The 27,432-nt window shown below is 39.6% G+C and overlaps 3 protein-coding genes across 7 annotated transcripts in view; 2 read left to right on the forward strand and 1 right to left on the reverse strand.

Annotated features, from left to right (window-relative positions):
• Positions 1-13,766, forward strand: part of CEP290 (centrosomal protein 290) — a 119,513-nt gene extending 105,747 nt beyond the window's left edge. Inside the window, exons 47-53 of the mRNA XM_054718811.1 lie at positions 297-419; positions 1,758-1,930; positions 5,277-5,418; positions 6,708-6,781; positions 7,362-7,456; positions 11,101-11,180; positions 13,453-13,766. Of these exons, the coding sequence (XP_054574786.1) occupies positions 297-419; positions 1,758-1,930; positions 5,277-5,418; positions 6,708-6,781; positions 7,362-7,456; positions 11,101-11,180; positions 13,453-13,683 (918 nt within the window). The 3' untranslated portion in view covers positions 13,684-13,766. The remainder of the gene's footprint in view (positions 1-296; positions 420-1,757; positions 1,931-5,276; positions 5,419-6,707; positions 6,782-7,361; positions 7,457-11,100; positions 11,181-13,452) is intronic.
• Positions 13,767-14,412: 646 nt separating this feature from the next.
• RLIG1 (RNA 5'-phosphate and 3'-OH ligase 1) lies at positions 14,413-26,772 on the reverse strand. 3 transcript variants are annotated; one of them, XM_008143787.3, is made up of 8 exons: positions 26,713-26,772; positions 25,824-25,969; positions 22,719-22,836; positions 19,689-19,784; positions 19,202-19,318; positions 17,392-17,589; positions 15,937-16,106; positions 14,413-14,639 (listed from the first exon to the last, which is right to left on the reverse strand). In XM_008143787.3, the coding sequence occupies exons 2-8, from the start codon at positions 25,911-25,913 to the stop codon at positions 14,451-14,453; spliced, it is 978 nt and encodes a 325-aa protein (XP_008142009.2). In that variant the 5' UTR covers positions 25,914-25,969; positions 26,713-26,772; the 3' UTR covers positions 14,413-14,450. The 3 variants fall into 3 exon arrangements, with proteins under 3 accessions (XP_008142009.2, XP_054574791.1, XP_054574790.1); XM_054718816.1 differs by lacking the exon at positions 26,713-26,772 and adding an exon at positions 26,090-26,166; XM_054718815.1 differs by lacking the exon at positions 26,713-26,772 and having other exon boundaries at positions 17,392-17,460; positions 25,824-26,061.
• Positions 26,184-27,432, forward strand: part of C7H12orf50 (chromosome 7 C12orf50 homolog) — a 46,249-nt gene continuing 45,000 nt past the window's right edge. For 2 of the 3 annotated variants that reach the window (XM_028148650.2, XM_028148651.2), the window contains exon 1: positions 26,899-27,300. The gene's annotated coding sequence lies outside the window, so the exon portion shown is untranslated. Of the gene's footprint in view, positions 26,402-26,898; positions 27,301-27,432 lie in introns of those variants that run through there. The other variant, XM_054718812.1, reaches the window with a different exon arrangement.

Below are 27,432 nucleotides of genomic sequence, written 5' to 3' on the forward strand. Positions count from 1 at the left end.
TTTCAAAAATATAGATGCCTAAGTCCCCATCCTGAGATTGATTATATTCCTCTGGGGAGGGTGCTACCATAGGTACTGTGATTTAAAATTTTTCAAGTCATCAGTTCATTCTAGTGTGTATAGGCAGGGTTGGGAATCTATGCTGTAGATGACTAATATTAGATGGAAGACTTTAATTATTATTATATTAAATATTATCTCTGCAACTACTTTGAATTAAGTTTGATAAGTTTACAAGATCATCTTTTACTGTATTTCATTGTTTTAATAATGTACAGCTATTTTTTTATTGCTAGGCTGAATTAGAAAAACTTAAAGCTCATCTTGGACGACAGTTGAGCATGCAATATGAATCCAAGACCAAAGGCACAGAGAAAATTGTTGCTGAAAATGAACGGCTTCGTAAAGAACTTAAAAAAGTATGACTTTTCATTAAGGATTATAATTATTTTTATGTTAATTTACTAATATATCTTGGAAAAACTGAATGAAAAAAGTTGATATGTTTATTCAAAGTAGTTACTAAGACTTCTGTGAATTATGTTTTTATTTTTGCCTTTCTTTCACCATGAGGAATGTTGAAAATAAAAATATAATAAATTAAGAGACAGTATAATGTAGAAGCTGGGATTTAAATCTTAGCTCTGTCATTTATTAGCCATGGTAACTAGGTGAAGCTACTAACCCAGTGGTCAGCAAACTCATTAGTCAATAGAGCCAAATATCAACAGTACTACGATTGAAATTTCTTTTGAGAGCCGAAAACCGACTTCTGCGCATGGGCCACGAAGTTTCAATAGCACTGTATGTGCACGCCCGCACGTGGTATTTTGTTGAAGAGCCACACTCAAAGGGCCAAAGAGCTGCATGTGGCTCGCGAGCCGCGGTTTGCCGACCACTGTACTAACCTATATCCCTAGTTTCCTCAACTGTAAAGTTGGGAATAATAAGTATATCTGTTTTACAGAGTTGCTGTAAGGTTTAAGTGAGTGACTTGTTGTACACATGACTTAGAACAACGCCTACTGTGCAATAAGATGAAACTGTTTTGTTAAATGAACAGTAAGATTCCTTTCGAAGTAGCAAAATATATTCCTTGCCCAAACAAGTAGGTATTATTATTTATATGGATGATCCAATGAATAAATTGAAATTAGTATTTTTAATTTTCCCTTTTTTATTAAATTTATTGGGGTGACATTGGTTAACATGATCATACAAGTTTCAGGTGTGGGTTTCTGTGTTACTAAGATCTGTATATTGCACTGTGTATCCACCACGCAAAGTCGAACCTTCAGAGTGATGCTGTTCTTTGAACATGGTGTTTAATAGTGGAAATAATCTGTGGTACTTATACATAATTTATGCATATAGGTAGGTCTCTCAAGTATTAGAGTCAAAACAAAACATTTTTAATGTGTAAAGACATAAACTATCCATTATTCTGTAAGTATTATAGACAAAGATAACAAACTTAAAGTAACCAAACAAAATGACAAATTTAGAGTAGCCACTAGAATTAAATACTTGTAAATATATTTTTCTAACCCCATTTAAATGACCTGTTGTTCTAATTATTCTGATTATATTGCTGTTTTAGAGTAAAGAAACATGAGATTTTTATTGCAATTTTAATCAGCATTTAGAACTCCAGATTATTTTTATTTTCTAATTTATAGTGATCATTTTGAGTATATTGTATCTGTGACAACAGTGTGACGTTTTGTCATAATATACTAATTAGCTCTTAATGACAGGAAACTGAAGCTGCAGAGAAATTGCGGATAGCCAAGAATAACTTAGAGATATTGAATGAGAAGATGACAGTTCAACTAGAAGAGATGGGAAAGAGGTTACAGTTGGCGGAAAGTAGAGGCCCACAGCTCGAGGGTGCTGACAGCAAGAGCTGGAAATCAATTGTTGTTACAAGGTACGAATAAGTAGTCTAAACTAACAAAATTGAATCAGTTCTAATTTTGCCATTTTAAAAGAATATGACACTATTCTGATTCTCTTAGTTCTTTCCTGATGAACTGTTCGGTCATTTGTTTTAACCTGATACTTATTCTTTTTTGATCCTAGCATTGCCAGAGAGTCTTTTTCTTCCTTCAAGTATTTAACTAATTTGGGTGGCAGGGCCTGGGATAGAGCAGAGCTGAGCTGGGCTGAACTGGAGCTGGATGGGCATGTGGAAGCTGCTGTCAGCAGGGAGCCTAGACTGCTATGCCAGCTCCTCCTGGGCACTGCTTTTGTCCAGCTCCAACTCAGCTTTATGTTGTGTTCATTTTCTTCCTCAAGTATAAGCCAGGCATAATTGAGCCGTTTTGTCACAACCTGTGGCATACTGGATCTGGGCTGGGCTGTAATTTTGGCATTGTATTCTGCGCAACTTGTCCTTCAAATAACCCCAACAGATGAATTCAGCAACTGCTGTAGTGTATCACTGGCCTCTGCTCCCTTTCACTTGCTTTTCTCCTACTCCGTGAACCTTTTCTACAAGTATGTGTGATCCCTGACTGTCAAATAAACCTTGTGGCTATGAGAGAGGTAGTGGGAATTCACAAGGAAACATTCCTGTGTGCATTGCCACTGCCGTCACAGTCATTCATCATGACTGATGAGTCAATAAAAGTCTTTGATGTCAATCTCATTTCTTACCATAAGCAGCTGCTTATCCTATATAATAAAAGCATAGTATGCAAATTATCCCCTCAACCAGGAGTTCAACCAGGCGGCGGGGCCAGCCAGGGGAAGGGAGGGACGCCCTGGCCGGCTGTGGCAGGCGGCCGATGGAAGGGAAGGAGTACCCGGCCGGCAGCCGCTAGGGACCCTACCAGTGTACAAATATCATGCACTGGGCCTCTAGTAATAGTATAAAAGCCAGAGACCAATGAAATCTTGCCCATTCTTTTCCCATTAAAGTCATCCTGTATTACTTGTGTTCTTTATGTCTGCTGGCCCCATTTCAAAGGCAAACACATCTTTATCTTCCCGTATGCCGAGGGTTCTTTATGTGCATGCATCCCTAGTTTCCCTTTCATTGTTTACCTGCTATTTAGGATGGACTTGATGAAGGGTGGGATGAGATCATTCCTACAACTAGGATGAGAGCCTTAGCATTGTGAGGCTACACGTCCCTTAGTGGACCTGCACTTGGCCCTTGTCAACCAAGTCTAAGGAGGAAAGCAGGTTATGCAGATAATTAGAGGGCAGCCCAGGTGGCCAGGCTGTCCTGGTGAGGGGTCCTTGGTTCCTGTCCTAATATACTGAGAAATCAAAGCCACTCTTCCCCAATCTAGCCCTCTCTTAATCCCGTCAGAGGGCAAGTGTAGGGGCTAAATGAAATAATGTGTAACAGGATAAAGGGGAGAAGGTGTTTCTTCTTTGGTCTGCTTGGACCCCAGCAGAGGCTCTCAACCAGCAACACTATCAGTTGATTTTTTTGGTCTTTTATTCATTCTATAATAATGCATGGGCTCAAGGGATTTTGAGTTGCTTTAAGATGTATTTATTCAGCAAATATTTGCTCAGTACCTGCTGCATGCCAGACTCTGTGCTTTTTGTTTTCCTAACAGGCCTACTTTGCTTAGCTTCCTTCAGAGAGCCAGGTAGCTTCATGGAGAAATACCTAATTTCACTGTGACCTTAACTATATTACATCTCTTCTCTGTGAGATCACATTTTTGTATCTGTGGAAATGATAATCCCTGTCCTTCCTTTTCTAAAAAGGGCTTTGTGAGCATTTAGGGAAGATTATTAATGTGAAAAGAGTTTATGAAGTTCATAAATATTTGAGAGGGGTGATAATATTTAACTGAAGATGACTTTGCCTTTTAGATTGTGTGTTTAATCTGAGAACTATACAGGTAACTGAGCATACACTAGGCATTCAGTAAACCCTCTTGAAACTACATAAGTCTTAGTAGAATCCACTTGACAGAAGACTCATTTTGATCCTTGGCCTCCAGCCTCTCTAAATACACCAAAGAAATTGCTACAGTCTGTAGGTGGGATCCATGTCAGGCCTTATACTGACTGCTGAGACAGGCCGGGTGATGCAGCCCTGTTTTAGGTTGGGCGATCAGAGAAGGCCCCTTTGATTGGGTGGCATTTGAGCAAGGAAATTGAATGAAATGAAGAAGTGAGCTTCTAATATTTTACCACTTTGGTTGATAGTCTTTGTTAGGGTAAGAACATTGCCTTCTAATCTGAGTTTCTAAGATTTATCAAAAGCATTTGGAATGTATTGAGATAATAATTTTTCTTGCTTGTACTGGCCTTACTTGATTTTGTTACCATAGAATTCCTTCTTTTCTCTGGAAAAGTTTTAATATTATAAGCATTGTCTCCCTTTAAGGTGTTATGATGTGCTTATAAAACCATTTTGGCTCAATGTTTTAAAAATTTTTATTGGCATTTGGGTTTGTTGTTATGTGTTTTTTTTCTGAACTATTTATCATTTCTCTAAAGGTTATGTATCTATTCAGATTTTTGTAAGCTTCATCCCTCCCCATCATAGGCCATTTCGCTCATCCATGCTTTTGCACATTCTCTTTCTTCTCCCAGCAGTGTCCTGTGTCCTTTTGGTTTTGTTCTACCTGGATACCTTTTTGGTGTGTGTGTGTGTGTGTGTGTGTGTGTGTGTGTGTGTGTGTGTGCGCGCGCGCGCGTGTGTATGAAATGCTTTAACTTGTGATCTTTAACTATATTCATAAGATCCCAGCTGGTACAGCTCAGTGGATTGAGTGTAGTCCCATGCACCAGGAGGTTGCTGGTTCAATTCCCGATCAAGGCACATGCCTGGGATGAAGGCTGGATCCCCAGTAGGGAGTGTGAAGGAGGCAGCTAATCGATGTTTCTCTTTCATCAATGTGTGTATCTTTCTCTCACTTTCCCTTCCTCTCTCTGAAATCAATAAAAACATATTTTTTTAAAAAGAATATCCAAGAATATAGAATTTGATATTCTAATGAATTTTACTTTTAATTTTTGGTTTTGAGACTAAAAAATATATTTAATATTTTATAGTGATCAAATTCAAGCTCCACCCTTGTTTATAACTTTGGGAAACACCTAACTTCTCTTTTTTAATTGGCCTGTCTGTTAGGAGTACTTACTGTCAGCTAATGCTAAATAAATATGTAGCAAAAGGTTTGACTTAAAGAAACAGTATAATAAGATATTCTTTGTTATTTTTAGTGCAATAATTTGAACTGTCTTAAATCAATGAAATTATTTTCCATGTGTACACCTATTATTTTCTTTTATGCTTTTAGAATGTATGAAACCAAATTGAAAGAATTAGAAACTGATATTGCCAAAAAAGCCCAAAGCCTTACTGATCTTAAACAGCTTGTAAGACAAGCAACAAAGAGAGAACAAAAAGTTAAGAAATACACTGAAGACCTTGAGCAACAGGCAAGTAATGTAATTTTTATTTACATGATAAAATAATGTATTATATCTCAAGCACTCCTTGATTTGTCTTATGTAGCTAAAAATGAACTCTTGACTAATTCCTACCCTGGAAGGCCCATCTAAGTGAATGATACCATCATTCACCCATTTGTTTAAGCCAAAACCTTAGATCATCAGCTCCTTTTTTTCTCCCACACCTCACATCTTTTTCATAAATCATGTTAGCTCAGTTTTCAAAATCTATCCCAAATCTGACAACATCTCAACTCCTCTAACACTGCCAGTCTATTCCAAGCTATTCTATCACACCTGAACTATTCTCATAATCTCCCAACTGGTCTCCCTGCTTCTACTCTTGCCTTGTTTTGCCTTCTCCCTTCCCTGATCTATTTTCCTCATAATTTCCAAGTAATCCTTTTGAAGCATAAAGCAAATGTAGCAGTCCCATCCGTAGAACCTTCCAGTGGTTCCCCGTTATCCTGGAGTAAAACTGTAAAGTTCTTCTCATAGCCTGTAAGGATCCACATGGTCTGGCATCTGCTTTCCTCTTTAGCCTCCTCTTTACTTTCCCTTCATCCACAGTGTTCTAGCCACATTGACCTTTCAGTCCTTTGAACAAACCAAATTCATTCAAGCTTCAGAGCCTTGCTCTTGTTTCAAATAATATTTACCCAAATACTCCCATAGCTCACTTCCTCACTTTACATTTCTGTTTAAGTGGAGGGGGCTTAGACCTTCCCTAACCCTATAGTACCTTCCATCACTCTTTATCCTCTTACCCTGGGTTATTTTCCATCTAGTACTGTTATCACCTCAATTACACACTCATTGTCTTTCCTCACTAAAAATATAAGGACCATGGGAACGTGGAGCAAGGGACTTTGCCTGCTTTTTTCACTCTGTGTCCTCTATGCCTTAGACAATGTTTGGCATATAGTAGTTAATAAATAATTGTTGAATGAACACTGAGTAGAACATGATGCTTTTAAAAACCCAACTTTTAATAATATGCTTTATTGAAAACTAGAGGCCCGGTGCACGAATTGGTGCACAGGTGGGGGCTGGCCGGCTCACCCCGATCAGGGTGATCGGGCCGGGCTGGCTGGGGGCAAGGGGCCAGCTGGGGGAGGGGCTATGGACAGTTGCCAGGCTGTCCCCATCCCTTGGTCGAATTCCTGGTCGAGGGGACAATTTGCATATTAGCCTTTTATTATATGTATAGGATATATCTTTATAAAATCTCATTTTCATGTCTAACTTTGTTTTCTAATTTTTCATTGTGCCCAAAGATTGAGATTCTCAAACATATTCCTGAAGGTGCTGAAACAAAGCAAGGCCTTCAAAGGGAGCTTCAGATTCTCAGGTACATTATTTCTTCATGTGACAGCTCTTCTTTTTTATCTTTTTATTTAACCAGGTTTACTATATCTAGAGAGTAAGATTTTTCAACCTTGCTACCTAAGAGGCTGATCAGCCTTATTTTATCCTTCTAATTCCAATCATTTTATCTTTTATGTAATAGATGCTGGGAGGAAAATCACAGTAAACCAGGTCCTAATATAAGTATCAAGTTTGTAATGTAGTTTAAACTTTCTTAGTAGCACAGAATGTATTAAACCTTAACTTTTCAGAGGCAAATACTAAAGAAAGAGTGGGGGGAAAGCCTTTATTTACCAGGTTCTGAGTAGCATGCTCTCATGAGCTCTTCCAGTAGGAAAACTACTCTTGAAAATAACATCAGGTCAGATTTTAAGAAAAACATGAAGATTTTTGATTCCATGATCTTTAAGAATGGTAATATTGCAGCAGGGAAAGTAAATGAATACCTTTATAAATACCAGTGAGTTCTAAGCACTATACATTACGGTTCATAGGAAATGCCATATATTTTGTGGAACAGTGTGTGTTTGTTTTGTTTTAATAACATTACCATTGTGCTCTAGATTAGCTAATAGTAAGCTGGAAAAAGAAAAAGAAGAATTAATCCATCAGACAGAAATACACAAAGACCAAGGTGGAGCTGAGAGCACCTTACATGGTAATGTATTTTATAGCAAACTTATAGCATGTTAGGTAACTGAGGTTTTAAATTAGGGTTTGCATTTTTTGTTTGTTCACAGATTTCTGGTAACTTTCTTCCTATAAAGTCCAATCCCCAATATAAGTTTTGTGGAGCTATCTCTTCCTCCATGTAATATTATTCCCATTGAGCCCTTAGCAAGTACTTAAATGTTTTTCTCCTTGTGTTCCATTTGGTGTTGCAGATTTAATCAGGATACAGTGCTGAGTGATGATTGTTGCTTCCAGTTTTTAAATATAGGTCCTTTAAACCCTCTTAACATGTTTTTATAAATGTTATTGTAATCTTGTTAATTAAAAACTACATAAACTACATGTATAAATAAAAATATTCTTTATTTTTTTTTCCCTTTAACAAAGTAATGTCTATCCTTCTACCCCCTTCTTTTCTTTCAAAAGCGATTACTAGTCATTCCCCTATTCTTATGTGCTTATGTATATATGCACACACACACACACACACACACAGTGAATATTTGATACTTATTATTTGCAGATTCTGTATTTTAGTTCACTTACTAAAATTTACTTGTAACCCCAAAATCAGTACTCAAGATATGTTGTGAAAATAGAGCAGTAAAAAATAAGACCCACACTTTCTCAGATGAGATCCAACAAGGTGACCTCTGCATTCTTGTTCAGCTTTCATACAGAGATGACCAGAGGATGGAGACAGTAGGGGGCAGAGCAATTTAGGGCCAGAAGCTAAGGTTCTGGGGCCAGCTGGACTAGGTTTGAATCCCAACTCCCACACTGGGTAGTGGGGCAGTCTCGGGAAAACTATTTGGCACTTCTAAACCTTTTCTCTTTTGCAAAACAAATAGAATCTACCAAAATGTTTCCAGGATTTAGGACTATAATCTGAGATATATGTATATGTTTAGATATAGGTGTAGATTATATATCTATTATCTATATCTAACTATATATATAATTTTCCCTTAAGAGCAATGGTTCAGTATTCACTAATTCATTGTGTTGACTTTATAGACCGTAACTACTGTGAATAATGAGAATTAATTCTTTGAGCTGTATGTTTGACGCTTGATGGAAATGGCAAATTCTCTGCCAAAGAATTATGCCAATTAATATCTGAACCACATGATTACTTCATATAGCTTATTCACATAGTCTTGTTGCTACTTTGTATTAAAGCTATCATGTGGTATGAGTTGTACCAGACACTATGCTAAATCCTTTATGACCATTTTATAATTTATAATCCTGTATGGTGGGTCCTATTGTCTCCCTTTTCCTATGATAAACAAATTTGAAGAGGTTAAGTTAGCTGTTCCCAGGGTCACAACAGGAAGAAAGTGGCAGAGGCAGGATGAAACCTGTATCTAGGAATCCAAAGCTTCTCTTTATATCCTGTCATTGACCAGTATGCTGCATTGCCACTCGGTGACAAAAAGTACATATAACCTCTCTCTCAGTGGTATCTCTCAAAGCAGCTAGCTTGGTATAGTGGACTAGACACAGTAGACCAAAGACCTGGTAATGCTGTTAATAATAGGCAAGGTCTAAACCTATTTCCTGAAAGGGAATTTCTGAACCCCCATATTGTATTTCAAAGAGTAAGGCTCAAAATCAAGCCTTAACTGTTATGGAAATTCTATCCTACCTAATAAAATGGTAATATGTAAATTACCATCACTCCGCTACGCCCACAATTGGGCCAGCGGGAGGTGCAGGGGGCGGGACTCGGGGTGGCCGGGGTAGCCGATTGGGCCGGCGGGACACTGAGCTCGCGTTGCCAGCAGAGGCGTGAGCTCAGCGTCTGTGCCATGGCTATGCTGCGGCACAGAAGGGGCCTCTGGGGCAGCGAGCTCACGTCCTACCGTGGACCATCAAAAGCGGGGGAGCTGGGTGCCTATCTGCGTAGGCACCAGGCCTTTCGGAAGCCTCTGCCGAGCCGGAGGCTTCCGAAAGGCCTCATGCACCAGCGGACAGGCACCCAGCTCCCCCGCAATCGAAAGCGAAAGCGTGGGAGCTGGGTGCCTGACCGCTCCGGCACCAGGCCTTTCGGAAGCATCCAACGTGGTGGAGGCTTCTGAAAGGCCTGGTGCACCAGCAGACAGGCACCCAGCTCCCCTGCGATCGAAAGCGAAAGCATGTAGGGGACCCTACACGTGCATGATTCAATCATGCACTGGGCCTCTAGTTTTAATATAAGTGGTCAATAAAATAACTTTTGAAAAGTGCTACATATTACCAATCAGTGTAATATATAGCAGCCCACTGATTAGACAATCTTCTCAATACAGCATCCCAGTGATTAAGAATCAATTCTGTAAAAAATCATTAGCACTTTCTGCAAAGGTAAGGGAAGCTTTGAAAAGTACGATCTTGCTCTGCCTTCCAAAGGAAGATGGGTTCTGCTATTTCCGTAAAAAGGGTGAGGAAAATATTTCCCGTCTCCAACTTATAACTTTATTATTGCTTTTTTAATTATACCCTTCAATGGCTGCAAAATGACCACATGACACAATATAGGAAGTGTTTAATTTAAAGAAAGTATGTTTCCAGAAGACGGCAATTACAGCAAAAATACCATTTGCCCATTGATTCTCATTATAGAATTAGATGTTAACTCTGGGGAGGAAATCCGTAAATTAAAGCCCTTATGCTGTCTTTGTACTTACCTTTTCCACCTAAGCATCAGGACTTATTCATGCTTGTGTTCTCCATCCTGCCGAGCACGTTTTCTATATGGCAGTTACACGGTAATTAATGACCTACATGGACTAGCCCAGTGGTCGGCAAACCGCGTCTCGTGAGCCACATGCGGCTCTTTGGCCCTTTGAGTGTGGCTCTTCCACAAAATACCACGTGCGGACGCGCACGTACAGTGCGATTGAAACTTCATGGCCCATGCGCAGAAGTCGGTTTTCGGCTCTCAAAAGAAATTTCAATCATTGTACTGTTGATATTTGGCTCTGTTGACTAATGAGTTTGCCGACCACCGGACTAGCCAATGTTGCTAGGTAACAGGGGCAATTTGAGCAGCTTATGGTTGTAGCCCCTTACCTAACTGTCTATTCTCCTGTTGTACTTTTAGTACTTAACAAATTTTCCTGGCTTTAGAATTTTTCTTTGGAAAATGTTTCTTCCATGTAAAGTTAACCTCACTCTTTACATCAAATATCTGGAAAATGTTTTTTCTCTTTGCCATGAAATAATATTACCCAATAGAGATAGCAGAGTATTCACAGCCTAAAGTGTTTCATCCATAAAATGCCACATTTCCAGGCTCTAGTTTCATAAGTTTTCTCCTTATTCTCTAAAACAAATCCCTTTATCTTAAACTTAAGAGTAGAAAAAAGCTGCGTCTAATATATATATAAAATAGGCCCAGTGCACGAAATTCGTGCATGGGTAGGGTCCCTAGGCCTGGCTGGCGGCCAGGGCCGATTGGGGCCTTCTGGCTGCTGGCCAGGGCCTTCCTTTGTTCTGCGCCGCCCCTGGTGGTCAGCGCATGTCATAGCAATTGAACTCCCGAGGGGACAGTTTGCATATTAGCCTTTTACACACACACACACACACACACACACATATATATATATATATATATACACATATATATATTATTTTTTTTGGCAGATCATGATCAACTAAAGGAAAAGATAAAGGATCTAGAGACACAGCTGAAAACGTCAGATCTAGAAAAACAGCATTTGAAGGTAAATAATATATCTAATTGTAGTATTACTAGAGGCCCGGTGCACGAATTCGTGCAGGGGCAGGGTCCTTCTGGGTGGCCTGCAGGGATTGGGCTGAAACCTGCAGTCCAACGCCGCCTGCAGCTTCTACCTGCCGCTCATCCCGGCCCCACTGTGCCTGCCCCGGGCTTGCGCCCAATCAATCCCAATCGGGAGAGGCTTGCACTGCCACAGCAGCACTAGCTAGCCATGAGCCCTGCGTCTGGCACCCTCCCAACTGGCTGACATCCCCTGAGGGGTCCCGGATTGCTAGAGGGCGCAGGCCAGGCTGGGGGACCCCACGGGTGCACAATCGGGCCTGGGAGGGACCATGGGAGGCCTCCAGGGCATGTCCAGCCCATTTCACTCAGTCCTGATCGGCCAGACCCCAGCAGCAAGCTAGCCTACGAGTTGGAGCATCTGCTCCCTGGTGGTCAGTGCACATGATAGCAACTGGTTGACCAGTTGACTGACTGCCCCCTGGTGGTCAGTACACATCATAGTGAGCAGTTGAGTAGCCTTAACATTTCATTAGCATCTTACACTTTGATTGTTCGGTTGTTCTGCCATTGTCTATTTGCATATTACCCTTCTATTATATAATATTATTATATAAGATAGTATTACTAGAGGCCCGGTGCACGAATTCGTGCACCAGTGTGGTCCCTCAGCATGGCCTGCAGGATTCGGCCAAAACCGACTCTCTGACATCCCCCAAGGGGTCCTGGATTGTGAGAGGGAGCAGGCCAGGCCAACGGACCTCACTGGTGCACAATCGGGGCTGGGGAGGGACGTGGGAAGTTGGCCAGCTGGGGAGGGACTGTGGGAGGGCTCCAGGGCTTGTCCGGCCCGCCTCGTTTAGCAAGCTAACCTACCAGTTGGAGCATCTGCCCCCTGGTGGTAAGTGCATGTCATAGCGACTGGTTAACTGTCTGCCTTCTGCTGGTCAGTGCACATCATAGCGAGCAATTGAGCGGCAATAACATATCATTAGCATATTAAGCTTTGATTGGTTGAACGGACAAATGGATGACCAGACACTTAGCTTTTTAGGCTTTTATTATATAGGCTAAATGCCTTATGAAAATAGCTTATGAAAAGTTTTATGGTCACCATGTTTAAATTTTAAGTATATATAATAAAAATTCCTGGGACTACATTTTATATTTGACCTTGACATTGCAAAGTCCATTATATTCCTCTGTTAAGAAATATATAAGAGCTACCAAAAAATCTGAGATAAAACTAATAGAATTAAAGAGTAAATTTATTTTTTAATTGTCACAAATATAGAGCTCATTTTAATATTTTCTTAAGTTTTTGGTCACATTGCGAACAGTGTCTTTTATTTCCTTTTGAAAGTCTTTCCAGGAATAGTTCCCCTCCCTTAAAAAGATATTTGCTATGCTTTATGTCTTTCAGGAATCTGTAAATAGAACAAAAGAACGTGTTATGAAAGTTAACTAGTGATTATTGGCTATTCTAAAGCTCAAATTTCCTCTTCACCAGATGCATAGCTTAGTCAGGCAAGAAGCCCTAGAATTTCCCTGATCATAAATATATTTATAAGAAATTGACCATTATTCATTACAAATAACATATTTGTAAAGAAAATATAAATGAAGCCTCAGCTAAAGAATCTTAACCAAAACAACCTTAATGCCATGTGAATAGCCATGTCTTTTTGCTTGCCTCACTGAGTATCTGACAGTATGCTTTTGGAAAAAGATTAAAGCCCCCTCTAATTTAAGAGCTAATAAATTTTACTCAAAGACTAGGATATAACTTACAGAACAGATAATTTGATTTGGCAAATCAAATTAGTTACTTATACTGCACAATAAAACCTTATTAACAAAATCTTAATACTTCAGTCTTTATATTTGCTATTCAGGTTACTTTGGCGCTCATATTTATAATTAAATCCTTTAGTTTAAACCTAAGGAGTGTATTATATACTTATTGGAGGCCTGGTGTACAAATTCGTGCATGGGTGGGGTCCCTCAGCCTGGCCGGCGATTGGGGCTGATCGGGCTGGGAGGTGGTCAGCTGCGGGGAGGGACCATGGGAGGTTGGCCAGCCATGGGAGTTTGGCTGTGAGAGCCCAATGACCACCAGGGGGCAGCTCCTACATTGAGCGTCTGCCCCCTGGTGGTCAGTGCGCGTCATAGCTACCGTCTGGTCGTAATGGTCCCTTAGGCTTTTATATATATATATAGATTGATGTCTTTTAAAGACAATATGTTTCTCTTAGGAGGAAATAAAAAAGCTGAAGAAAGAACTGGAAAATTTTGATCCGTCATTTTTTGAAGAAATCGAAGATCTTAAGTATAACTACAAAGAAGAAGTGAAAAAAAATATTCTTTTAGAAGAGAAGTTAAAAAAACTTTCTGAACAATTTGGAGTTGAATTAACTAGTCCTGTTGCTGTTTCTGAACAGTTTGAAGACGAAGAGGGAAGTCCTGTCAATTTCCCCACTTATTAAGGGCCAGCTATAATTACAGTTTTTATTTAACTATTTACAAGTCTCTGACCTACATGATATCCTTTCCAATACCCTGTACCTTTACCTGAATTTGAAATTTTAGTAAATAAAGTTGTATGAAATTTTTAACACATTAGAAAAGTATATATTTGAAGACTTTTTAAAGTTAAATTATGACTATCAAGTAGGCAATGAGCTATAGTGAACTTCTGTACATTCATAATGTTTTAAGTTTTTATGAGAGTAACAATTTTAACATTTAAAATTGGGATTTTATATTCTTACCTATTTATATTGTGTAATGGTTCTTAAATTTTGTATGTATTTATAACTTGTACATACACATATGTATATATATACAGTAAGGCTGAGCCATATGTCTTGTTAAATGTCAAGCAAGATTAAATTAAACTCAGCTTTAAGTATTTAATTTTGAAAGTAAATGATCCAAAATTGTTGGTTTCATTGTCGTCTTTAAATTACTATTCAGTTATAGTGGACAGAATCCAACCCTTTGTACAAGCTGGGGAGCTTACTATTACTTACATTTTTAAATCCAGAGGTTAAAATTTGCTGATTCTAAATAAGACTTTGACTAGATATTTCCAACCGGAAAATTCATTTCTTCAAATGCTGGAAGACTTATTTCTCCATTAGACACTGAACAATAAATAGAACCTTGAGATATTTTCACCTTTTACACATGGCAGAATATTCAAGATTCAAATATAACCACAATAAAGCTGGTTTTTAATCACATTTCCAGTCTATTCATCGAGTGTTATATCTTTGAGCCTACTAAATTTCTGATGATCTATTTTTGAAAAATGATTAAATAGACACTTAGTATCAAAAGCATAGTCACGTTTGTTCAAGTTCATGTTAATAATAACCGGTTTTGAATTCATGTAAGTATCTGGAATTGGCCAGCATAAACCAAGATGATGGCGATGGACCTGGAAAGAGAAAGGAAGGTATTAGCTCTAACCTGCATTTTCTTCATTGACTTAAAAATATTTATTTTGTGTGCCTACCATCTTCCAGGCACTATTTAAGGCTCCCCTTTATCTTACCCTTTATTTTTTTTTCATAGCTGCTTCTCCCCCTGACATACTACATATCTGTTTATTATTTATCTTCCCCATTAAACTGTGAACTTCATGAAGGCAGACATTGTTCACCTGAACTTCGTATTTCTAGTACCAGGAAACATGCCAGGAACATGAATTAGGGGCTCCAAAAAATTTAATAATAGAATCTGTTAATAAGTTCAGAAGCTAACCAACTGTGGGTTGGGAGACAGTCTAACCAAAGGGAATATCATGTGACAGAATGGTATATATTTTCTCTGTAATTATTTAAGTATGGTGAGAATATATACAATGTGGATATGTTTGGGATATGTGGGTGGATGCAGTTCCAGAAAGTTGAGTAGGGGCCAGATCATGAAAAAATCTTAATGTCATTAAACAGTTTTATGAAGGAGGTAACATTCTCATTCATTTATAAAGAATGAACAGGACAGGAATAACACTGAAAGTTAATATTTAAGAGGGTGATATAACAACTCAAGTTGTGAATCTGGGCTTAAATTCAAATTAACAACTAATTGGTTGGAAAGAAAGATACAGATTCAATAGACCAGAATCTTCAGGAACTGATAATTGTATGTATGAAGTAAGGAGAGTGGGGTTAAAAATGTATATTAAGTTTTTGGCTTCAGTGAACTGTTGGGAGTCAGGGGGTTGATATAACTAGGTCCAGTTTTGAACATGAATTTTAAGAACCTGTGAGAAACAAAATAGTCAAGTCCAGGAGATTGACAGAAAGGGCACAAAGTATAAAATAATTCATTCTGTATGTTAACTGACCCTTGGCACTCTCTAACCAACAAACTCTATAACCAAGTAAGTTTGGGAAATGCTGGATTAAACAGGATTAAAAGCGGTCATTACAAAATGTCTCAGAGCACTAATATGCAACATGAATTTCCAATAAGGGAATTTGGTGTATGCAGGGTTTTCCAGACATTTCTATCACTTTAGTTCTGAAGCACATCTAGACTAACCGATGCCCCACAGAACAAGTACAATGGAAAACACTATCAAATAAGAATGGTGGCGTGTGAGATAAACAAATTAAATTTGAGTGCACAATCAGAATTACTGCAATTAGTAGAAAGCATTTTAGTGCCACTTGTACTCTGAGGAATATAAGAGGACATTAACTCCACAAGCTGTTTTCTGCCATTACCTTGATTAAACAGCCATCATTGCAATGCCATACTATTCCTTCAATTTTACCCTCTCTGCAACCTTCAAACCAGGACAACAGATCACTGTGCTTCAAGGTAGGTAGATTTCTTATTGGAAATGCTCCATGTGGTATAAGAAGATGTAATGGATGCTTCTTGCTTCCTAATCCTAAATGATAAAATCTTGCCATTAGCTATACAAAGGTTTCAAGAAGAATGAGAACATTTACCTTTCCAAATAAAAAAGCCTTTTAAAATATTTAAGAATATATTTACCAGAAAGTTTAGTTGGTTTCCTTGCAGAGAGATATGCTACAAGCACTCTCACTCAAAAGTGGCACCACATCCCATCAAGTTTAACTTCTACCTTTGTGCACTCTATATCAGACTATGACCTGTGGGCAAAATCTAGCCAGATGCCTGCTTTCATAAATAATGTTAATGGAACACAACCATACCTATTCATTTAAGTACTATCGATGGCCTGTTTCAGAGGTATGGCCCACAAAACCTAAATCTTTCCTATCTGGCCTTTTATAAGAAACGTCCTCCAACCCCTGCTCTACGCTCTACATCATTAGCCACATTCAACTATTATCCAATGTTTGCCAAAGAGCCATGCCACATTTCTGACAATGTTTAATTACTTTCTGAGCTTCTTTCTGATCTTTATATAGGATTTTGCCATTCAAGCTGCACTGTTCTTGGGTCTGTCTTCATCCATCCCCCCGTCAACAATGTACTCCATAGTGCCCCTGGGACTTGTACTCAATTCATCATTCACTGCCAATTCTTTATTCACTTTATATCCAGCTATTAATGCTACACTAATTACCTAGTCATGAAAAGCATACCATGATTTTTCATTCAGCTCAGTTCACCTAAATTTTAAACAATGAAAAGTTACACTTGAGTAATTACCTTTTATACGTAGTTTTATAATGTTACTAGAGGCCTGGTGCACGAAATTCATGCACTGGGGGGGAGATGTTCCTCAGCCCAGCCTGAGCCCTCTCGCAGTCCTGGAGCCCTTGGGGGATGCCCAACTACTGTGGAGGCGGGAGAGGCTCCCGCCACCACCACTGCGCTCACCAGCCGTGAGCCCAGCTTCTGGCTGAGCTGCACTCCCCCGTGGGAGCGCATCTGCCCCCTGGTGGTTAGTGTGCACCATAGCGACCGGTCTTTCCGCTGTTCGGTCTATTTGCATATTAGCCTTTTATTATATAGGATTATAGGAAAGAAAAAGAGGCTAAACATCAACATTTTGTACTAATAAAACTATTAGGTAAATTTCTCCATGGACATAAAATTAAAAGAAATAGCTATTACCCTAGGCTACTTAACTCAAGTTTATTAGTCACTTCTGTGTGTGTGTGTGTGTGTAAGTTGAACTTAAGTTGCCCTTATAAATGAATTACTATAAATACAACTGAACAGAAAAAGGCTTTACTCACCATATGGGTTTCCATTAATATTTGTTCCTATAAGCTCCAGCGTCTGTTCTAAGAGGTCTGAGAGTGGCACTGCAGTAATTTCCAAAAGACCATAATCATCAGGATGATGCTTCAGTACCAGGGCTATTTCAAATTCATAATTAACTACAGAGGAATGCCAGCAATACTGCTTGTTGTTTTTCTCCACTGGTACCCACCCTATCATTTAAAGAAAAAAGTGGGGGTTTTTGGCATTGTCTTTCTCTGCATTGAGACAAGGTAATTTTTATTTTTGTTGTAAATTTTCTGTATTTTCTGGATATTGTATTACAGAGTCACTTTTAAATTCAGTAGAAATAACAGTTTTACTACTTTTTAAATCATCATAATTTTTAAATTATAAGGTTTCATTTTGATTCTGTTGAGAAATTAACTTGATTATTCACTATTGAGCACTCAGCATTTTTACTAGAAAATTTAACTTTTCAGTAAGAATTGAGCACCATTTTAAGACACAGAATTAAAATCCTTTTTTAAAAATAAGTTTTATCTTTACCTTCTCTCATTTCAGGGACAAGACATAACTGTTCTACAATTTATTGTACTGTCTCCATATTTACTGAAAAGTGTCTGATTCATACTTATTGAATGTCACTACTATTCCCGTCCTAACTTCAGCTGCTAGAATAGACTTCCTCATTGTGCTTGCTATGACATAGAACATTGTGGCCATCATGTCTGTGGCTGTCGTTACCCAAGGTTACTATAATGACCTTTTTCTTAGTATACTAGTCTCCAGGTAAACCCACCTCCCCTCCATTTTTATCTCAGTTCCATTTAAAAAAAATGTAAATTTATCATCTTCATGACAAACATCAAATTCCTTTAGATGGAATATAAACCTTTTAAGATCTGAGCCCATTCCACATCTCCAGCCTCAAATTTTAAAATCTCCTCAAATGTCACACACTCAAACATTCCAGCCAAAATAAAGTGTTAAATAAAATTTCCAAAAGACTCCACGGGAGTGTGCCTAAGTAGACCCTCCCCCTTCCTTTCAGCTAATTTCCTGGTTCTTAAGCTTCAGTACAGATGTCACTCCCCTTACTAGTAAACCTTCTCTAGCCACCAATATGAATTCTTCCTCTTTTCTCTTAACTGTAATCTGTGTACCTTTTCCTTTTGATTCTTAAATCATACTGTTATTGATAGATTTCCCCATCATGTCTACAAGATCTTTGAGGATCAGGGTTCTGATCTTCATTTTGTATTACCAGAACCTAAGAGTACTTTGCACCTTACAGGTACTCGAGATATGCCTGTTAACCTGAACCTTAATCTGGGGTATCTTTCTACTCGGCACACTTCTGCAAAAATGTTCCCCCCTTCTCTAGTAAAACTATTTGTGAGATATTTATTTTCACCTCCCTTAATTAATTAAAACAGTCTTCTAGGACCTTTGCAAAAAATATACACATTATTATCCCCAATTAAAAAAGTAAAGGCTTCTTAATATCTCATTTCAGAAAAGATCAATTATATCGTCTATCCTGACAACTTCAAGGCTATTTCCACTCAACACTTTATTTTTACAGACTACAGGTAGTAAACTGTCCATCTTAGGATTCTAAACTGGAGAGGACATTGTCTATATGAAACATCTTTGGTATAACTGTTACTTAACATAAATTAGACTCAAATTTTGTGCTCAACAGATAAATACTATGAAAAACCAGATTAAAGTTAAATTCCATAATTTCTGATCAAATAGATCTTTTGTTCTTTATATTAGTAAACATAAAACTGCATTTTAGAAGAGATTTCATGATACCAGGAATGTGTCCATTTTCATCAGGCATAGGATTTCCATTTAATTGTTCAATTTCCTTCGCTGGTATCCAGCACTCTGGAACAGGTTTGAAGTCTTCCTCAACATTCCAAAAAAATTCTAAAAGAATCAGATAATCTTATATGTGGCAGTACTTTAAAAAATATAAAATGCTTAAAAATTTGAAGTGGGAATAGCTAATAAACCCCATAATATCAGGTATCACATAATTATTCTCCATTCATTATTACCACAATGTGACTATACTTCTCAGGGTTAGGGTACTAACACTTTAGCTATTCAATTTTGGATACATCACCATTTTCAGATACAGGATAACAGTCTAATTCTTTTAATTCTAATTTTTTTTCCCCAAAGTACTTAAATTGTATATAAGGCTACAATGTATAGAAACAACACAGCAAAAAATAACTCACAAATTTCAGCAAATTAAATCATGAAAAGTTGAAGAAAAAAAAGACCTACTAACCTTTTGAGTTTTGTTTTGAATGTAGAAAATTTTTAAATCTTTTTTCAGCTAGTTTGTTAGGTTTTCTATCTAATCGAGCCCACAGATATGGCTGACCTAAATAAATAATAAAAGAAAAATATTAGGAGGCAAACTTACCTTAAAATAAATTTCAGAATAAAATGTTCAATAAATAGTAGGGTCACCTTCTGCAAGAGAAGCAACCCTAGAAGACAAACTGAAATAAGCAGACTAAACAGACACATCCTACCTAGCGACACCTGATATTGTAAGAAGACTTAAGTTTTGGTTAAAGAAGGATGGGAAAGCCCAGCAGGCGTGGCTCTGTGGTTGGACGTCACCCTATGAACCAGGAGGTCACGGTGGATTCCCGGTCAGGGCACATGCCCTGGTAGTGGGCTAGACCCCAGGATGTGGCGTGCAAGAGGCAGCTGATCAGTGATTCTCTCTCATCATTGATGTTTCCATCTCTCCCTCTCCCTTCCTCTCTGAAATCAATAAAAGTATATTTTAAAAAAATATACTGATGGGGATGAGATAAAAAGGAAGTATGTGGCCCTTTATAAGGCCATATTTTATTATAACTAGCATTTGTGAGAAACTGAATCTACCTCTATACTAAATAGAAATATGACAGTGAGACTAATGAGTTGCACCTGGTCTCAGGGAGACTCCTGGAGGGCTCTGCTGCTGAGGCTGCTTAGTTAGCAGGAAGATGCTTTTGTGACCAGCAAAATACAGAAATCCCCAGCGGAGACTCTATTTTGGATCCCCTGTTTTAAAGTTGTTCCCTGTACACATCAGGGGTTCCTGATTTGAGAGAGTGTGTCTTGCTAGAGCCTGGGGTGGGTTAGAGGGAGGCAACAGGAGTTTTCACCTGGCCTCTCCTGACCCTTTGCTGCGAGACCGTTTGGGTTGTGATGCACATCCTTACTTTTAATACCCTTGCTATATTATGTATCCTCCACCTGTAATAAATTGTGAGCTGTAAGCACTGTCATTACTAAGTTTTCTTTAGCAAACCTTATTCAACTGCTATCATTATACATAATCCCACATAATGATGCACAATGAAGTTTCTTCATATTAATAGAGAAAAACCTGATTAAAAAAATTATGTTGTCATTTCTGTTTGAATGGACCTTTGTTCTTTTTACTAGTAAACACACACACACAAAAATCATTCTTTAAGATCATTACTATAAAAAAAAAAACACACAAGAAAATAACAAGTATTGGTGAGGATGTGGAAAAACTGGAAGTGTGCAGTTGGTAGGAATATAATTGGTGCAATTTCTATGGAAAACTATGAAAGTTCCTCAAAAAAATTAAAAATAGAATTATATGATTCAACAATTCCACTTCTGGATATATACACAAAAGAACTGGAAGCAGGGTCTGAAAGAGATTTTAAAAAAAAATTTTTTTTAAAATATATTTTATTGATTTTTTACAGAGAGGAAGGGAGAGGGATAGAGAGCTAGAAACATCGATGAGAGAGAAACATCAACCAGCTGCCTCCTGCACGCCCCCTACCGGGGATGTGCCCGCAACCAATGTACATGCCCTTAACCAGAATCGAACCTGGGACCTTTCAGTCCGCAGACTGACGCTCTATCCACAGAGCCAAACCGGTTTCGGCTAAAAGATATTTTTTACACCACGTCATAGCAGCATTGTTCATAATAGCCAAAAGGTGGAAGCTGCCCAAGTGTACATTGATGGATGAGTGGATGGATGTGGTATATACATAGAGTGGGATACTATTCAGTCTTAAAAAAGGAAATTCTGACACATACTATAAAACATAGGTAAAGTTTAAGGATATTTTGCTAAGTGAAATAAGCCAGTCACAAAAAAGACAAAAACTGTACGATTCCAGTATTTGTACTGGAGGTACCCACAGTAGTCAAAATCATAGAAAATAGAATGTTGGTTGGCAAGGACTGGAGGGAGAGGAAATGGTGAGATGTTTAATGGGTACAAAGTTTCAGTACTGGAAGATGAAGAGTTCTGGTGAAAATAGTAGCACAACCAGGCAAACTGTACACACCACTGAAGTGTACACTTGAAAATGGTTAAAGTGGTAAAATTTTATGTTATGTGTATTTTACCACAATTAAAAATGGAAAAAAATACATTTCAGAAGGGATTTCCTGATACCAGAAATATATTCAATTTTCATTTAATTGTCCTATCTCTCTGCTTGAATTGAGGTAATTTCACCAACCAAAAGAAACTAAAAAAATTATTTCTCTTTCTATTTGAATTTCTACTTTTTTTCCAAGTACATTAAAATAAAATAAATCAGAGATGTCAATAATAATGAAAACAATGAATCAGCACTGGGATCAGCTTTAAGGTCAGACAAACCTAGGTTCTATTACCAGTTCTTCCATTCATTAATTGAATGGTACTAGAAGCTCAGTGCACGAAATTTGTGCGGGGCAGGGGGATTCCCTCAGCTAGCCTGTGCCCTCTTGCAATCTGGGACCCCTAAGGGGATGTCTGACTGCCGGTTTAGGCCCTTTGGGCCGATCAGTTCTAAAACAGTAGTTGGACATCCCTCTCGCAATCTGGGACTCCTCGCTCCTAACCACCTGCTTACTCACTCCTTACCGCTTGTCTCCCCGCTCCTTAGTGCTGCCGTGGAGGTGCGAGAGGTTCCCGCCACCACTGCTGTGCTCGCCAGCCGTGAGCCCGGCTGAACGGGCTCCCGCTGTGGGAGCGCACTGACCAACAGGGGGAGGCTCCTGCGCTGAGCGTCTGCCCCCTGATGGTCAGTGTGCATCATAGCAGCCAGTCATTCTGGTCATTCCACAGTAAGGGTCACCGGGCGTTTATATATACAGAATAGATATATATAGATTGGATAAATTACTTAAGTTCTCTGAGCCTCTGTTTCCATACCTGTGAAATGGAGAGCTTATTGTATAAAATTAGAGATAACATGTATAAAGCAATTACCAAATTGGATGGCCCTTAATGAGTATTAAGTAATAAATAATATTTGTAGAAGTTTTATTTTACCTTTGTAGGTAGTAACATAACAACATGTTCCATCCACTTTTTCTGTTGGAATTGCACTGTATATATCTGCATCTAATGCCTTGTGACTTACAGTTTCAGTGGCCAAAACTTTAAATGTCTTAAAAAAGAGAGAGAAAAAACTGGTTTAACAGATAGCATCTACACCCTCATACATACTCTCACCTGGAATGTTCTTATAATTTCACTAGTTCTAAGGAACAGTCTGTTTATCCTTAAGACAATTTAAAAATATTTTGTCCATGAGGTTCTCAGGAATCATTCCCTCCTACATGACATCACAGCAATACCTGTTTTTCTTTTCTTGGTTAATAAAACCAAAGGATATTTTTTCCAGTGCTTTTTAGAGCGAGTTAAAGGGAGGGAGCAAGGGAATAGGAGAAAGAGAGAAGCATCAATTGGTTGTCTCCCACACCCATCTGACCCCGGCTGAGATGGAACCTGTGAGCCAGGTAAGTGCCCTTGACTGTGAATCGAACCAAAGACCCTTTGGTGTCTGGTGTCAACACTCTAACCAAGGAGTCACACCAGCCTGGGCAATACCTGGCTACCCACACAGATTATTGAATTGTGCACGTTTCTTTATCCACCATAATGAGCTTGACACCAGGAACTATGTCCCATGCAGTGCTGCATCCCTAGCAAAGGTGTTCAGTATGCTCAATCACTTGTTTGACAATTGTGTGCTAAATACCTCCTGAGGGTTAAGCATTGTTTTTGGCCCTGGGAAATAGAGGTGAACAAAAAAGTACCTGTCTTTGGTGGAACTTTCATTTTAAGGAAGGGAGGAGACAATAGTAATAAAATGCAAAACAATGTTAGGCCTGATTAAGTGCTAAAGAGAAAAACAAGTAGGGGACCTTTCAGCGTTATTAGGAGTAAACTGCACATTTATGACTTTTCTACTATCAGAAGACAAGCCAAGAGCATCAAGAATGGAGGAAAAACTGTTCCTAGGGTTCCTACCAACTCTTCATGTGTCATTTTTCATTTCTGAGAAAGGCTTATGCCACTGTTTCAGTCTAAATTATTTGATGTAACATTCATCTTACATAATGTGAAAAAACACTGCACAATATAAACATTACATTCGTGTGTGACACACACCGATTTGCTGTTCCACCCATCTAGGCTTTCATTGGTTGGTTCTTGTATGTGCATATGTGTTCTGACGGGGGATCAAACCTGCATCCCTGGTGTAAGACACTCTAACCAACTAAGAAGCTACCTGGCCAGGGCCTGGTTCAGATCTTTTAAGATAAAAGTAAATGGGGAGTTTATTACGAATTTATGACGTAAGTATCAGAGGATATCAATCTAACCTGTGGTGGTAGAAGCGCGGCCTGGCCCCTCAGTGGGTATTTATGTTTACATTTATCAAAGATCCTGGAGGAGAGATCACTGTGCCGGTGGAGCTCTAGATTACAAACATCCCTTCCGTAATACAGTGTCTACCACTATAGACATCTCCAAAGGACAACACAAGATAAAAAGTGGTACACAAAGCACCCCTTCTTTACTGCCATTAAAGACTTTAACTAGAAAAATAAGGCCTGTGTGTGTAAGAACTAAGACAGGAGAGTGACCCTCTACAATTTTGGGGTAGGGATAATGTCACAGAGAAGATCTGATTCAAAAAATTGAAAATTCTGGAGGTAATCTAGGAAGAGCACACAGCAAAAATAAGAGACAGAATTGTGCCTGGTATGCTCGCAGGATAAAACATAGACTTTGCTAGAACAGAGACTTCACTTTAAATGAGATTAGAGAGCAGATTGGGCTGATGAACAGGAAGCCTTGAATTATAGTTAAGGATTTGTATGCAATGCTGTAATTAATACGATAAGCAATGCTATAAACTACTCTTAATTGCAGAGGGGAAGAGAAGGGGCTTATTTTTCCTGGTGGGAGGAAACGTTCACAAACTACACTCTCCCTGTCCAACCTACAAGGTTGAGAATCACAGCTAGAGTGAACCATTATTCAGGATGACAATGTTTCACATAGATCAGGTTTTGTTAGGAGTTAAAAAATAAAAGCTTGACAACTACTGCTACAGGCCTTTAGTAGTAAAGGTGAGTGATTATAGGTGTGGTGTCATGATCATTACACTTTTTTTCCCCACAAGTGTAGAAAAAAAGTGTAATGATCATTCTGGGGGCAAGAACAATTAGGGAGCAATCAGGGTGTAAACATATTAAGACTGTAACAACAGTGATGGCAGCAGAAAGCAGACCAGAAAGAGAGGGTGTAAGTAAAAAGCATCAAGGTGAATGGAAAACGGGCACGAAATGACTCCAGGGTTCATCCTTTAATTCAACAGATATTTATCCAGTGCCCACCAGGGGACCAGAAATAACGTGGCCGTGTCGGCCTTAAGGGTCCTTTAGTCTGGAACACAGGAGGGCCGGTGAGAACAGGGGGCTGGCGGTCCAGGAGGAGGCAGCACCCAACTGATACCTGGGGATTCCGCTACCAAGGCTTTGCTATACACGAAGGAATGATCCTCATGCAGGTTCCTAACCTTAGACATCAGTATTTACTGAGAACTCTAGGTGTAAAACTCGGTGCTGAGGGAATAGGAAACCTTGAGATGGGAACCCCAAAACCAGAATTAAGTAGGTAATGGCTGGTATGAGAGTCTGCTCTTGAGTGACCGATCTAGGCTGGTTAGACCGGGTGAAACGAAGCAAGTCTTCTACCAGCGCCACTCTGTCGCCATCCTCTTGGAAAGAGGTAGGACTTGCACTGCGGTGATTATGTAAACACTTAGGGAGTTTTTCCCAAAAGGAGGAACCTGCGAAGAAAGGAGTCTGATCCAAGATGTGGGTTTTTCCATTTCCACGCGAGGGCAAGTGTGAATCGCCTGACCAGAAAAATTCCCTTGCAGACTTCCTCCCTTGCCACAGAGAAGGTCCAAAGACCTGGAGCTCCGGTCCTACGACCCGGACCCCACACCGCCCCAGCGAAACCTGCAGGAAGACGCCAGCCCACAGGGCGGCTCCGACGCGCCCGAGCGCCCTCCCGCTCCCGGGGCAGAAACGCAAGCCCGCGCCGCGGGGAGAAGCGCGCGGCCGCCCCAGCTACCTGATGCTCCCTTTTGGTGGAGGGCTCCTCTTTCACCTCCGTCACAAACACGCACGGCATTTTCCGCTGCACGGAGCCCAGGCGCCTCATGGTGGGCACGACACGCAACGCGAGTGGAAAGCGCGCCTCGGAACAGCGACGGGTCCCTGCAGGGAGAGGAGGCAGCGATCGTGCCCACGACACACACGCTTCACGCCCAGGCGCAGCGGCAGCGGCCTTGACCGCCTATACCGAGCGTGGGGCGGGGACGTACGCCGGAAGCGTACCTGGCCGCGGTGCCTTCTGGGAGTTGTAGTGCTGGAGCCGAGACACCTCCCCCTGCTCTCCCACGTGCTTCTCCCCGGGTTCTTGAAAAAACAGAGATCCGTTTGTGGGATGTGTGTACTTAACTACACGTAGTAACCGACGATATTTACGATAATTAAATAATATCAAGTTATAAGTAACGAATCATTTCAATGGCGATTTAACACCGTTCTGATGAAACCTGTTCTCTTTAATAAGTTCCTAGGGGAAGCACTGTAGAAGATTAGAAATATCCAGAGACATCCCAAAGCCGAACGAAAACTGATTTCCCAGTAAGAACTTTAAAAAATGCTATAATTAAAACACCCGGGGCAAAATAATTACCATTTGGATTAGCCCTCGTTTTGAACCGTCATGTGGTCAGAATTGGTTCTGATGTTCTTTACGGAGTGCAAACCCAAACCACAGGAATACCTGCAATCCGATTTCAACCTCAAATTTTTTTAATGGGAATCTCGTTTATCTTAGTATGAGCTCCAACAGAGTCCAAATGGCTTGTGTCGTTGTAGCCAATCAACTGCCGAACTAAAACAGCTTGGACTATTTCTCAAAAGAACAGTGAGGATTGGGGTGGGGGCTTCACCTGATGCAGGCTGCAAGAACTTGGGACCAGGACCTTCTTAGCATTTTATAATCAACAATTAGTGACTTTTTTTTTTTCCTCCAAAGGAATCCTGGAAAGCAGCCTCCTTCATAAGTCTCCAGGGGACAACAACTAACCCTCACAACTATCAACTGTCATTTCCCAAACTGCCACAGAATCTTCTAGGTCCGACATTCTATCATTTTTGAGAAAGGATTATCTTAAAAAACATTCCACTTGCTTTTTTAATAATACCAATAAAGCTAACCAATTTTACTCAAGAAAGCACTCTTTTATTTCCAGCGCCTTTGTTTTGTTAGTGCCTGAGGCAAAGCCTGTTGCAGAAAGGGGAGTCCAAGTCAGGAGAGGGCCTCAGGACCAACCCCGGCTTAGAAACTGGACTCCCGCGCTGATGGGTAGTAGCTAGCAGCTGTGCCTGATTCTCACAATCCTGAAGAGCCATCACGGAGTTACTACCTGCCCCCCACACTTAAAGTGGTGTTACTGGATTACAAACTGGAAGAAAGACTTTCTTCTGTGACTGATGTGCTAGTGTTCTAACATGCACCTGTCATGAAAGACACAAATGTGAGTCTACCTTGACCAACACAAAATATTTACAGAATTTTGGGGCCTACCCCCAGCTGCAGAGGCAAATTTCTCATCACTTCATTACTAGGAGTAAAAATCCCCATTGATATGGTCATAGCTTTCCCTTGA

This window comes from Eptesicus fuscus, chromosome 7 (assembly GCF_027574615.1).
Source record: "Eptesicus fuscus isolate TK198812 chromosome 7, DD_ASM_mEF_20220401, whole genome shotgun sequence".
NCBI classification, from domain to species: Eukaryota; Metazoa; Chordata; class Mammalia; order Chiroptera; family Vespertilionidae; genus Eptesicus; species Eptesicus fuscus.

What these genes read in the sequence shown, in the direction of transcription:
- RLIG1 (XM_008143787.3), bottom strand. Translation starts at nt 25,913, where the DNA reads ATGAGGCGCCTGGGCTCCGTGCAGCGGAAAATGCCGTGCGTGTTTGTG. An exon ending in TATTAATGGAAACCCATATG is followed by an intron (nt 16,107 to 17,391) that starts GTGAGTAAAGCC and finishes TTTATCATTTAG; the next exon opens with GATTAGGAAGCAAGAAGCAT. An exon ending in ATGATGGCTGTTTAATCAAG is followed by an intron (nt 14,640 to 15,936) that starts GTAATGGCAGAA and finishes TTCTCTTTCCAG; the next exon opens with GTCCATCGCCATCATCTTGG.